General features: G+C 38.4%; 1 protein-coding gene across 8 annotated transcripts in view; it reads left to right on the top strand.

Moving 5' to 3' along the window:
- The window catches only part of fermt2 (FERM domain containing kindlin 2), a 38,037-nt gene that overhangs the window by 8,158 nt on the left and 15,752 nt on the right, over positions 1-14,127 (top strand). For all 8 annotated transcript variants that reach the window (XM_011490249.4, XM_004082198.5, XM_078941079.1 and 5 more), the window contains exons 3-4: positions 6,508-6,741; positions 12,239-12,367. In XM_011490249.4, the coding sequence (XP_011488551.1) occupies positions 6,508-6,741; positions 12,239-12,367 (363 nt within the window). The remainder of the gene's footprint in view (positions 1-6,507; positions 6,742-12,238; positions 12,368-14,127) is intronic.

The following is a 14,127-nucleotide window of genomic DNA, read 5'->3' on the forward strand; positions in this document are numbered from 1 at the left end:
TGTCTCTAAGAAGGCTTCATGTAATAGTCCTTTAGTCTTTCCTGTTGTGCGAGGCTGGTTCCTCCTAAATTTCATGTTCAGATTTGGTTTGAACCCTGCTCTGACCAGCTTTTGTGGTTTTGTTTCTGGTTCAGTATCGAGTCTCATTTTTATCTACTCTTTTGTCCAAGTTCGTCATCTCGAGCAAAGCCATTTGATCTTCTGCTGAGCTGTCGGATGAACTGGGACTGGGATGAGGCATGATGGGAGGTTTTCAGTGGAAACCTGAAGGACCAGTTTATGCTGAAAAAAAGGATTTTAATTTCTCATTTGTGAGAAGAAAATTGTTATGTACTTGTTAATGAAATGTGGAATAAAAAAATAACCTTCTGAAATAAGACAAACGGAAACATTCAGTTAATTTAAAAGCGTTATATTATTATTTTCTTTTTTTAGAGCTGATGAAATTTGGTAGTTTTCCCTTTCAAGCATAAACGTATGAAAGAGTGACGAGGAAAAATACTTTCCAAGTGTTTATAAATAACAAGAACTAGGTAATTATGAAAGCTAACCTTCTAATTTTTTAGATGCTTGATTCCATTACTGGATGTAAAGTTCTGAAAAAAAGGTGCTTTGTATATTGTTGACATTTATTTTAAAAAAATGTTTTTCCTGTTGCAATTTTTGTAATGAATTACGGATCAAAAACAGCGGAAATAAGAGTTTAAAGCTTTTCAGTGCATATTAAAAGTATTTAAGGCTTTAAATATGATCATATTATTTCGCATTTATATTCATTTACTTGTTTTCCTGCTTGTTCGACTGAGAGGACAGAAATTTCATCTGTGCCAAATTCAAATATATATTAATATTGCACATATGACAGAGATCTTGCAAGTTTAGCCGTGTAATAAGAGGTCTGTGGAATAAGTTGTGGTAGAAAAGGACGATCTGTAATAATAAATGATCATTCGCTATTTTCCATTAACTTAAATGAGATTATTCTTCATTAATCGTAATGTTAAAATAAAATTTTTTACTTTATCATTCAAGTATTTAATGTCCTGGTTTTTTACCCACTGTGCATTTATATTGTTCTGAGTCTGTTGGCATGATGCTTTTTTTGCCATGTAGTAATCGTAAAAAGCGTTCTTATTTTATGCATCTGTTGAAGGAATCTGGCTACCCGATTTTAATGGATGAACACTTTCATCAATGTTGGAATTAGCTGGTTACTACACATTAAATATGCAACATGTATTCATTTATTTATTGGTAATGTATTAGGAGATAATTTTCCTCATTAAGTTGAGAATATGGGGTGTTATGTGCTTATGGTTTGGTAACAGTCAAGAATGATTCATTGGTGATCAGTAGAATTACATTTATAGCTTGTGTTACTTAAAACTGGAAAACAATTATTTGATAAATGCTATGTTCTTTAGGTATGTATTTCGTTTAGTATTTACAATGTTTTTATCTTTAATTTGTTTAGCTATAGGCATAAATTAAGTCCGTCTCACATCAGCAGTACAGTACTTTCTCTTGGTGATTCAGTAATGCTTTTATGACATTATAGCTATTCAGCAAAGCAGATACAACTATAAATTCTCCAGCTGGGTCCAACTCATTTATCTGACAGGAAGAACATTGCTGACCAACAGCTGAATGCTGCGTTGCCAATTTAGCTTTGTGTGACCGGAAAACTATGAGTTCAACAGGTTTGTGTCCAACGAGATGAGCCTCTTATCACTTCGTGACATTGTAAGGGTTCAGATTCAGAATGTTAACCATTCGTGTTCCCCACTCTCAAGGGTGTATCCTTTGCATCTTTGGTTTGAGCTAATGGCAGCAGGTATATTTTGGTCTGTCTGCTCTTTTTTGTGGCCAACCTGTAATGATAGGACCATAAAGATCTTAATAAAGTTTTCCAAGCACCATTTGACATTTTGATCTCTTAACACAGCTCGGATACTATCATCACCCAGCCTTTCAACCTTTAGAGAACATGCCGTGTGTTTTTGTTCTGGCACAACCATATGTCATGAGACCCTGTCAGCTACTAAGGGCCAGAAACAGTTGCTGTTACTGAACAGTTGGTTACTCATTGCAGACCTTCATCATTATTCTGATGAGAAATTTATTTAGAAATAGGCCTTTTTATCTATTTTTTTAAATCAGTTCAACAAACCTGTGCTTTGTGTTTTTGTTGTGGATGGAAACAAGCTGTCACCTCACACCGTTGCCCCTGCGGCGTCAGCCAGAGATCTCCTAGGAAACGACATGAGCAGTTTCACCCGCCTGTAATATTTTATCAGCTGATGTCTGAACTTGACAAAAAATGACTTTAATGCAGTTTTGATCTGAGGGTTTATAGATTATATCTCAACAATCACAGCTATATCGTTCATTTTAAAATAGAGTTGATATTTTCATTATTGCTACTGGTATTTGTTTATGAATTTGCCTGAAGGTAAAGGACATTTCTACTAGTTTTACATTTTCTTTTCTAAAATGTTCTTTTTTTTACTCTTTTAGTAAAATATTCACATGACAATTAACTAAGAAATGTCAAGCAGGTCCCTTTCGGGGCTAGGTTTAAAAAATCAATTCATACTGAATTTGATCTATCCTGAAAAAGAATCAATATTGATTCATCAAATCCATTAATCAATTTCTCATTCAAGTATTTTTTTAAAGGCAAAAATGCTGGTCTCAGTTAGTTTGAATTAAAAAAAAAATGAATCCATTGAGTTGTGCATTGAATTGATTCAGTTGTGTGGCGCTGACACCCATCCCTGTTGTCTGCGGTTAAGAGAGCTGTCACTACATCTGGTGATGCCATGATTTACCCTGCTCAACTTGTATAAATAAGAGTACCGGTATATTAGTAGTAGTGATATGGTCCTTTATATTATTTAAATAATAATTCATACTTAATTTTATAATTGACTTGCTTTTTTGACATTTGAAGAAATAAAATTAAAAGCAACTGTGTCTAAAGATAACAAAAAGGGATAACGTCAATAAAAACAGATTCTTCCCTATATACTGTTCTAACAGCCTTTTGTTCCTTGCTGCTCTGCAGCTTGTTGCAATGATGAGCTCCTCCCATGTCCTCTGCTTGTCCTCTTCATCTCTCCCTTCGTCTTTGCCCTTCCTTCATTCCAGTTTCCTCGTCCTCCCCAATGTTGTCCGGTCTCCTCCGCCTCATAGACGGGCCACCATAAACATAGCTGCCTTTTTATGTAAACAGCTCATATGCTCTGAGCAGAAGCGATTTGAAGGAGAAGCAAAGGGGGACTCTTTAGTCTTTAATATTGCCACAGAAAAAGCCTTTCCAACAGAGCGCTTCTGTACCAAATCACTTCATGCCTGATTCTGCTCATTGCTTTTTCAAAAAACTGCTTTGTGTTTAAAGATTTACTACTGGTACTTTTCAAAAGAGTGGCAGTGGTCCTAGTGGTGCATGAGCAACACTCAGTTTGTCTGAATCTATTCAGTAATTTTGCTCAAGTAAACACCTGTATGAAAAGCTGATGTGGTCATGGATGTATGAACCTTTTTCAACAGAAATGTATTTGCACAAAAATATTAAATCTATCATTTTTGACATCTCAGATATATTGGTTTTCTCATCTTATTTTTCCTCCCCCTTTTTCTTTCAAGCCCTTCCCATTATGCTACGCACACAGAATGTTGGTCCACATTTGATGAACCCAATTACTTAGCCCCCCCCCCCATTCCTGGCTGCTGCATTACGTCAGACTTGGCAGACTGTATTTTTAGCTGCTAGATGCTGTTGACCCTCTCTCCTTCTTTCTGTGGATTGGGTTACCACCTTATTACTGAAAGAGTCCAATGCAAGCCCCTCTGAGCTGATATTATCCAATCACAACACATAATGACTGAGTAAATGCACAAGCAGGGACTGGGGAGGCTCTGTCAAAGGAGGTTTTGGACCATCATGAAGAAGCAGAGGAGTGGGGACAACAGGGAGTTGTGTTGTAACTAAGATCAGCCTGTCCATGCATTCATGCTGCAGATTGTGTGGGAGAAATGTAGACTTGAGTGTGAGAGAGCTTCTATAGAGTATGGTCTGTGGTAGAGACACAAGTGCCAAATGTAAATGTTAGCCGTTTCAGCTCAGACACCAGAAATTACAAGGTTCACATAGGAAAAACTGCAGACAAAGTTATGAAAATATATTCAGGATTATTTTCTTTTTTCCCTTCATGCTCCCTCTCATTAGTTCTGCCTTTTAATAGCTTGTAGGAAACTTGAGGGTGTAGTTATGCTGATGATAGCAATGAAGCTGTGTTCTGCACAGCTGAGCCATCAGGAAGGAGCGATGACAGCTAGACCCCCTGCTGCTAAAGTATGTCGCACAGAGATCCGGAAAACTGGGAATGCTTGGCACCAAATATCCAAGTGTTTTCCCAGTTAATACAACAGCATAAACCCAACAGCTTGACAAACAGTGGTTCTCCAAACTCCTCTCTGCGTTGAATACTGGTTGTCAATCGTCTTCTTTAACTTAAACCTCTCTCTTAATTAGTGTTGGAATCTTTTCGGCATCTCTGTTTATGCTGAGTACATGTCAACTCTCTTTGCTTTCTTAAGTTTTTGAGATTTTACTCTCTTTCCCACTAATCCTGTTCTTTTTCTAACAAAGTTCTCAGGCCTTTGTTCATAGATAATCCAGATATGTCCTCTGTTGAAAATATGTCTTAAGTCTGTAACAGAAGGTTGGCACTGGCTGGGTTCTTTCTTTGTGGAGTTTGCATTTTCTCCCTATGCATGCCTGGGTTTTCTCTAGGACTTCCTCCCACAGTCAAAAAAACCTACATCATAGGTTGATTAAAGATTCCAAATTGTGTGCAGAACCCAGGAGTGGACCGGCAAGCTGTCCAGGTTGTACCCCACCTTTGCCTTGTTAGTAACTTCAATGGATTCCAGCAGCATCTGTGATTGTGCACAAGACTAAGAAATAGAAATTGGAAGATCTTTCATTTTTCCAAATAGTTTAAGGCAAAAAAAGTCTAGTTTATTTTTGTTTCCAGAGTAAAAGACTACAGGGATCAAAAGTAATGAACAGAAAAATAATGCAAATTGCATCAGAATGCTTCTTGGGGATATCGACTGATAAAAACACACAATGTACCGTTAAAGGAGATAGTGCTATGGCCTTTCTAAATATAAACACATGCACACAATTTAAAATACAAACTGATTAAATTTAAAGCATTTATAAAGTTTGGTTAACTTTTTTTTCTTCTAGACTTTAGAAAAACAAGGCTGGGATTAACACTAAACTCTTAATCCTGATACGATTGATTAATTCTTAAAATTCACTCAAATTCACTTTGTGTATTCCCAATTTGCTTACCGTATTGTATGTAACTATTTCTTTGGACTGTATTCAAGCATTAAACTTGTGAAGGTTAAATCTCCATCCAGTGAATCTATACTCTTATTTCTTTGCTATTTTTGTGTCAAAAATATCAGCTTCGTCATCCTATAATTTTTTTTTCCATATCTGTTTAAAACCTGCATTTCTGTATTACGTTATGTCCCTTTTAGACCCCAACACTGATGCTGCAGTTCTGGAGATAAAGCAGGTCTTAAAAAATGTTTGATTTATAGATAACAGAAATATTAGACCTCTGTGGCCATGGTGACTCAATGATGCTGTGGATAAGCGACTGCAGATGCAAAAACAAGCTTTGTTGGTTGAAACAATTGAAGTACTTTATTAAAAACTTTAACAAGAAAGATCTGACCTCGACATTCAAGTAAAAAACCTCAACTTCTGTTACTAGATTCAATTTTACTTTTATTTATTCCACAACCAAAGCAGCTATGACTTCTTAAAAATAAAACAAAACTTAAAAGAAACAAAAAAATGTAAGATGATCTTTATAAAGTCCTTTACTAATGAGTTATACCTCTTTATATATGAGTTATACCTCTTAAAATGTTATTTGACAATAAATAGATCATCACTCCAGGTGAGCTGCAAAGCAAAGGTTTTGTTCTTGCTTCTTGAGGCCTCACATATACACCATGAGATCACAGGTCTGTCTGTGTGGCGCTGAGCCTTTACAGAGCAAAAGCCTGGAAGGTATGTGAGGTCTGTGGGGGGGGGCTTTGTGTCTGCTTGAAAAGACTACAAAAAGACTTTCAAGAAGGTCGGGAAGTGTAAACCTGATATTCCCACAGTGTGACACAAATGGCCTCATCTTTCACACGCTCCTCTCATCACTCCCTTCGGCTTGACCAAGTCCATGCATGTGTCTGCTGCTCTGTGAAGGCGTTACTGAATCCTAAGCTTAGTATGTTATAATGCGATGGACACTGATTGCTACTCTTATACGCTTACTTTGTTTATGGCAGGATACTCATTTAGACAAATAACATGCTAGAATACTAAATGTTTTCATTCCTCTGCTGTTTTTTTCATGTTCCATATTTTTTCATGAAGAAATACCAAAACTCATCCATGCTAATCTGCTCACTATGTCGCAGATGTGAAGAAGGACTGGTCGGACCACGCCTTGTGGTGGGAGAAGAAGAAAACATGGTTGCTGAAAACCCACTGGACGTTGGACAAGTATGGCATCCAGGCTGATGCCAGGCTGCTCTTCACCCCCCAACACAAAGTGCTGCGTCTTCAGCTGCCCAACATGAAGCACATGAAGGTTAAGGTGAACTTCTCAGACCGAGTCTTCAAGGCTGTGTCCGACATCTGCAAAACATTCAGTGAGTGGAACCATTCATCTTTGGGTATTTAGAAGGGCATTTGATGGACTTGTGGAAAACGGTCATTTTAAGGTGAAGTGTGACTGAGCTGCAAAGAGATATTGATCTCAGGCCAAATCTGAATTCTTCCCCCACCCCTACGTGTAGCGATTTAACACACCCGAGATTCCCCACTTCCCATGAGTCTTAAAAGCTGAAGGCGGAGCAAACCCCCAGATCGCCACAAGATATTGATTTGCTCTATGAGCAGTGCTATTTTTGGAGCATTGCCTGCAGGCGCCACAAGGGGTGCTCGGGGGCGCATGGGCGCCTGCGGGCACAGGGTTGGTGACCCCTGCCTTAAACTATTTCGGACAACTCGTCCTCTCCAAATGCCCCCACGATTGGGGGGGGGGGGGGGGGGGGGGGGTAGGAAGAAGCTGTAGAGGTAGGGGAACAATTTGGATTCAGCCTCAAGCTTTGATTTTAGTCGCTGAATGGTGAGTCCAGACTGGACATGCTCCTGCTTAACACAAACATCCTTGTAACTGTATTCTTAGAAATGTTGTGAATGAGACCCTTGATGCATTTGCTAATCCTGTCCTCTTTTCTCTTTGTTTTTATGTGGCAATTTGTTCTGTTTATTAAACATAGTCTAGTGCATGCCATTGTCTGCTGCTCCAGTCTGAACTCGTCATCGAATTTAAAGAGATAACTGTCTCTCAGTAGTGTTTAGTAGACAGAGATTAGCTTTCCGTCTTTGTCTTACTATATTGGTGCAGTCTCTCCTTGGCTTGATGCAGTCAAGTTCCTGATTTAAATAAGTCTCGCATATACAGATGGGGGTTGTGGGCTGGCTCCATGCAATCCCACCACAGCTGGGTCTGAGGTCACATGCTGGACCCCATCAACCTCTGACCTGCTTTTTCCCTACTTTCCCACAGCACAAACCACACCCCTTACAGGTTTTTAAACCCCCCCCCCCCCCCCCCACACACACACACACACTCACTCACGTAAAGCCCTTCCCATCGGACAGAGTCACAGCACACCTGTTGTGTTTTTGTCACAGGACTTTGTGAAACCTCAAGTCACAGACTGGAGCAACGGTTTTCTTTTTTATGCATTTTTTTGGTTAACGTTTTGGGGGGCTATGCAAGCCCTTCTGTGACTAAACTAGCTGCTTGTTTTGTATTTACTTCAACAGTCTTGCTGTCAGCCTGCTTAAAAATGCCTTGTTGATTAGCTGATAAAACACTTTGAAGGTCCTCAAAAATTTCAGATTTTTTTTTTTTTTTTTTTTTAGCTTGTTAGAATTTTAACTATTTGTGTATGTTTGTGTGTGTGTGCATGTGTGCGCACAGCTGTTTTTAATTACAATCTCAGATGTTGGAGTGGTGGTTTTTCAATATTCAAGTTCCTGGTTTGATCCTTAAACGTATTACGGCCCTTTTTGGCTACATGTTGTCATCCCATTCCTAAACGCTGGTTTAAAAGACTGACTTTATGTGGGCCTACTGTATAGTTGAAAAGCATTTTCCTTATTTGTGGACTTTATTTTTTACAATTTACTGTGTGATGGGAGCAAAGTATAGAAGATTTGGAAGAGCAGGAAGGGATAGGTCCTGACCTAGTGGTGTCTGTTCAGGAAGGGAAGTGGAAATGAGGGAAAAGAAAGCTGGAGAAGAACCCCCTTCACTGCTTTTTTTTTTTTTTGAACAGGAAGTCCACATGTCTCTGTAAATCTCATTTTGTTTTTTGTTTTTCTTTTCAGGGTGGTTAGCTCTGTTGAGGTTTGGTCAGCTGTCACACAGACATAGCATTTTTTTGGTCTTTCAGTGCATTTTATAGTGTGAGGGATTATATGCTGTCAGCAGTCTTGTCTTTTATTTTGTAATGTGACCAAACATTATGTTATCCTTCCAATGTCTGTTATGTCTGGTTTCTACATTATACTATAATTCAATTATGATTGAGAGCATCAACTTCTAAAGCACAGTGGAATTAATGTAGCACTAAGGCTTAAGTATGAAACAAATGGTCTGTGCAACTTCTCCCACATTCAAGGCAGCTGCTCTTAGACTCAGACAAATTGCTTGTGGACTAGTGGGGTGAGAAATAAAGTCTGTTTAAGGTTGATGTACTGTAAAATATGAAAATCTCTTGGTTCCACCCCCGTTTTGACCTCTAAGTCTGTTTATCTGTTCTCGCATCCTTTGCTACTTTGCCTTGTGGAAATAGACATGGTTTATATCAGGGTTTTTCACATGTTGGTCATAAGAAAACATCATTTGACACTGGAATGTTTTAAACGCTCTTTAATGGGGAGTTATTACTTCTTCACACACTGAATATAATGCGAAATAATCGTTTCTTAAAGTGAAAAAAAAAGCATCTGAAAATGTTTAATTTTCAGTAACAAAAACTAAAACCGTTTTAAAATGAGGCATTTTTGCATGAAAGCATTCTTTCTCAGCATGGAGGAGCTTGTTAAACCAATCTTATAAGCCAACACACAAAACGCACTAATCACTAATAAGAGACCAAGGACCTAAGAGTCTGAGGGGTTGTAAAAATAAAGTTTCTTCCTGTAGTGAACCACCATTTAAAAGCAACAAAAGTCTGGCTGGTCCTTTCAGCTGTAATGTTTAAATGGACCTTTACTACTATGTAAATCAGACAAAGCATCATTTTCTGAGGCCTATCAGAGGCAGAACGCGTACTTTCTCTTCACTGTGAATCAATTAGATAACTGTGGAAATTAGAGAAGGAAATGAAGTAGACTGGAGTGAGCACAGGGGGATGAGTTGATACTCAGGAGAGCGTCTGGTACAAGCTCTTCATCCTCCAGTGACCTTTTTTAATACTCTGTCGTTTTGGTGGAGCAGATTTATGGCCCATCATCAGTAGGCTCCTTGACTGAGTGATCTCTTGTCAAAACATGGGAGGCCTTTGGTTTGGCTTTAGCCCTAGCTTCTAAATTAAGGTACATTATTGTCTTTCCTAAGTGGCATTTTAGACATTTTTAGCCCCGTCTGGTGGATGAAGGGAGGTAGCTTTGTCCTTTTAGCCAATGAAATTGTTTTCTTGCGTTCTCAAAACGAGGGGGAAAAAAGGCTCTGTCAGTGAGCTTTCATGACCTCAGGTTTTTTTTTGTTTTTTTTTTTAAACACACCGCTGTAGTTGTTGGTCATTTGTGTAAACTTGTGGTGAATTGGTCTACTATATAAGTCAGTTTCGCAGTCTTAAGTACACCTCTTCATTTTGGAGTGTTGAGGGTTCTGAAGTGTTTGTCTTTTTTTTTTATAGAAATACTTTTTCAGTGGTTCTAGGTTACATGTTAGTTTATAAATTTAGACTATGACTGTGTTAGATTCTTTGTGGATGGACTTTACTAACTCACTGCAATGAATCATCTGTTCCAAGGAGTAGATCTCCCAAATCCAGCTGGCTTCCAGTCAGCTCCTCTCCTTTGGCTACAGGCCTGGTAACTGCCACAAGTCTGAAAGATGGAGGATGAGGTCTTATTGTCTACGTGTCCTTTCTGCTAATGGAAATAAACCCAAGTGACCATCAGTCACACCTCCTCCTGACACTATTCCACAAAAACTTGTAGACTTAAAGATTTGGAAAAACAGCATTTTGCAGCAGAAAAGAATCTGACTACTAAACTTCTAACAATGAAATGAAGCTTTTGCTGTCTTAAAAAGTTGTTTTGCTTGATGTTTTTAACTGTGTCCCAGTTGGCTTTGGGTTTAATGTTCTGCCTTTAATTCTGCCCATTTCATCGTTTATGTATATTTTTACCTTCAACTGCTAAGTGTCAAAGTAAACTTCCTACTTCTAAAAATTACCCTCATGTAGCTGTCTGGATGAGATTAGATGCTGATTTTAGCCGACCAGTAAATGCCTATATTTCTGGGACCAGCTAAACTCACAAGTTTTTGTTTTGTTTCTGAAAATACTGAAGTCAGGTTATTTATGTATTTTTTTCATAGCATTTCTACCCACTTGTCAGAGGTGGTTAACATCAAACTTTAATAGATTGCTTTTGGTAGCACTTAAAGCATACATGTTAAACTATGTATGTATGTCTATGTATTATGTATTCATTTTAACACACCTTTTCTTTTTTTATTAGGTGGTAGAGCTGCTCTGAAGCTTTGATCATAAATCACAATGAAAAAATTAATATTCTGAACAGCTGATGTATTAAAATATCATTTTAGGGAGGGAGGTTTGTGCTTTTTCAAGATGCCTCATGAATCAACTCGCTTTGCACAGTAGATTTGTAATATTTTACACATGAGTCCACGTTGTGATTATCAGAGTTAAACAGATGCAGAGATGTTGTAGTAAAACACTACATGCGTCTGCAGTCTGTCACCAGGACTGGCAGTCACAGTCATATACACTTCACTGTGCCTGTTGGCCTCCTCACTTTGCTCAGTGCGACTGAAGATCAGCAGCAGGCCTAGAACTCACATGGCTGTATAAGGGCACGAGGACTGCGCTTCTCTGCTGCAGCACAGCAAGAATGAGGAAGGAGGGAGGCAAAGCGAGGCTCAGCTTCCATCTGGTAGTTCTTAAAATCCCTGGAATGCTTATGCTTTAGTTACTCAAACCAAACAAACTTTCTCACCAAGTCAAGATGTTCTCTTGACCCTCCTGTGTGTGCTCTTCTTAACACCTTCTGCCACCTCCACCAATAGCTGGTAACACCATTTTCAAACCACCAGCCACAAAAAGTGACGAGGTTGGATTTTTCTAAAAGGAAAAACATTTTTTGCAGCTAAAATATTATAAATTTGGTATCTGATATCGGTGGATATCTTTGGGTTTTTAGTTTAATCTTATATGAAAATCAAATCAGTTTACGTTTTCATATTCTGCTGCTTCTGAGCCATTTTGGCTGCTTCACCTCCTCCATCATAGCTGCTGGTGAGTGATGTCTCCCTGAGCTTTAAGGCCACAGGATGGAGAGAAAAGAACCTGAGAGAAGCGAGGGGGAGCGCTGCTGTTCAAGTCATTAGAATCTTTCTAGTGTCTGATGTTTACTCTGTGATTTTGCACACATACAGTCAAAGTATGTATTGTTTTTTTTGTACTTTAAAAGGAATTTGTGTAAAAACAAAAAAAACCCCACTGATACTCTGTCTGGGTTGCATCAGTTCAGGCTTACAGCTAAGGCGAGGTTTTTGGGGCCAGAAGAGAGGGATTTGCAATTTTCCACCCCTTGCATGCACAGAATGTGTTGCATGCACATAGAATGGCTCCACAGCTACCGTCTTTACTTTCTTCATTCTTTCTTTCCCCGTCATACATTTATACTGTTTTAGTTTTACCATTTTCAAAAGTGAACAGTTGAAATTCCAGTGGTTTAAGTGTAGCTTGTAGGGAAAAAAACACAAATGGTTTTTTGTTTTATTGGTTTGTGACATTTAAATGATTGTTTGGGTGATATACAAGTTGTTTAAATGACATCAAGCCAATGTTCTTGTTGTCTCATCCCTGTTAGATATCCGGCACCCAGAGGAGCTGTCTCTACTGCGCAAACCCCGGGATCCGAAGAAGAAAAAGAAAAAGTTAGAAGAGGCAGAGGAGGATGATCTGGAGCTTGAGGGTCCACTGCTGACTCCAGGATCAGGTAGATTGCTTGTTAAAAATAATTTAAGAACATGATGATTTAAGAAAATTCATTATTCTGGAATTTTAAGATCACATTTTCATTACATCATATAAACATTTTTAAACCTTTGGACAAAAAGAATGAGTTATATTTAGTGGGCTGAATTTTACCAAATCTATTCTGGAGAATTGCTTGAGTTTAGAAACAGCAGAAAAACCCAGCATGAGATCAGCATACAGAAATGGAGTCTGTTTCTAATATAAAGATATAAGACATCCGACAGGCACCAGATCAGATTTCCATCTTATCAAAATGCCCCCTTTAATCTTATATGTCTGTAGAATGACACTGCTTTCCATGTAAAATGTATACTACCAGTTACCTCCAGGACCACCGAACCTTTGAGCTCTTACAGTCTGAACCAGTCCTGTAAAAATGGTCCTGGAGATTTGTGTAAGAAAAAATGAAAACTAGAAATCTAAACTGAGGTGTAAAATAATTATTATTTTAGAAAAATGTCAATGCACCAAAGGCACAAATCAAAGCCATGCTAACATTTTATTTGGTTTAGTTTGGGAAACCACATCTAGTATAGATGGTTTTCTTCTGTCATGATTTCTCTTTTTGGATGAATTATCAACTGGATGCAAGTATTTTAAACTAGTTATGTCTGGAATGTTGCACACGTGACAAAAAAAAGCTGGAAAACGGTTTCTTCTCAGCAGCACCACTTTAAAGCTGTTACATCCAAACAGATTTATCTTTGAAATCGTTTTTTCAATATCTTTTATACTCTGCATGTGATGTTTTAAACAAAAACAGTGTGGCTCTCATGATGGATGAAAAACAGAAATGGAGAAAACGCAAAAGAGATGCAGAGAACAGACCACACTTTCTGATCTGATTATAGTTCTTCATATTTTGACCAAAATCGTCAAATTCACGAATTTAGCCTGGAATGTACTTAATGCATCATGTGCATTATGCATTCTGCTTATGTTCTCTTGTACTTTTTAAGTAGGTATGTTGCATTGAACTTCTTTAAAATTAGATTTTAAAATCAAAATCCTATTCAGATTTCCTCCCTTCGTCATTTCAGCATATTCCATGCTGTGTTGGGTTCACTCCTCTGGTGGTTGGGAAACCACCAAGTTAACTCAAGATTGTTGCACTCGGCTTCCAGTGACCAAATGAGAGTGTGTGAGGTTGAGGCCTGCATGGAGTCAACAACCATTGACTCCAGTCCTTTGGCAGAGAGACCTAGGAAGGAATCTTTGAAATTCCACACATAGCTGGTCACACTGCCATTTTAAAACTGAACCAGGCATCACAAGTGCAACACAAGTGCAGTTATCACGGCCTTCCTTAATGGCGTTAATACCGCATAAGGAGAGAAGAAGCTGAACAATACACGGTAAACCACCCAGGACTTATCATCAAACTGTATATATAAGACTTGGTGAATGGGGACCTGTGCATCAATAGTCTCCTTGAAATGCAGTTTTCTCAATGCTTAACTATGCTTGGCTGACAAATCTGTGTTTAATTTAAGGAGAATCGCTTTTGCAGTCAAGGAAGACATTTACTCCACACGCACATCATTTGTCTATTTAATTAGATGGAATAAGTACTAAATGTCGGAGAAAGCTATTCACTTCACAACAGCAATAATTACAAAGATAGTTACATCATTAAGGGTGTGCCACTTCGATTGATGTGGAAAAGCTGGGCTTCTCTAAATGTTGGTAAATGCGGTCATACCATTAGGTGGTGCTGAG

This window comes from Oryzias latipes, chromosome 22 (genome assembly GCF_053564925.1).
Source record: "Oryzias latipes strain Hd-rR chromosome 22, Olatipes_Hd-rR_3.1".
Lineage (NCBI taxonomy): Eukaryota > Metazoa > Chordata > Actinopteri > Beloniformes > Adrianichthyidae > Oryzias > Oryzias latipes.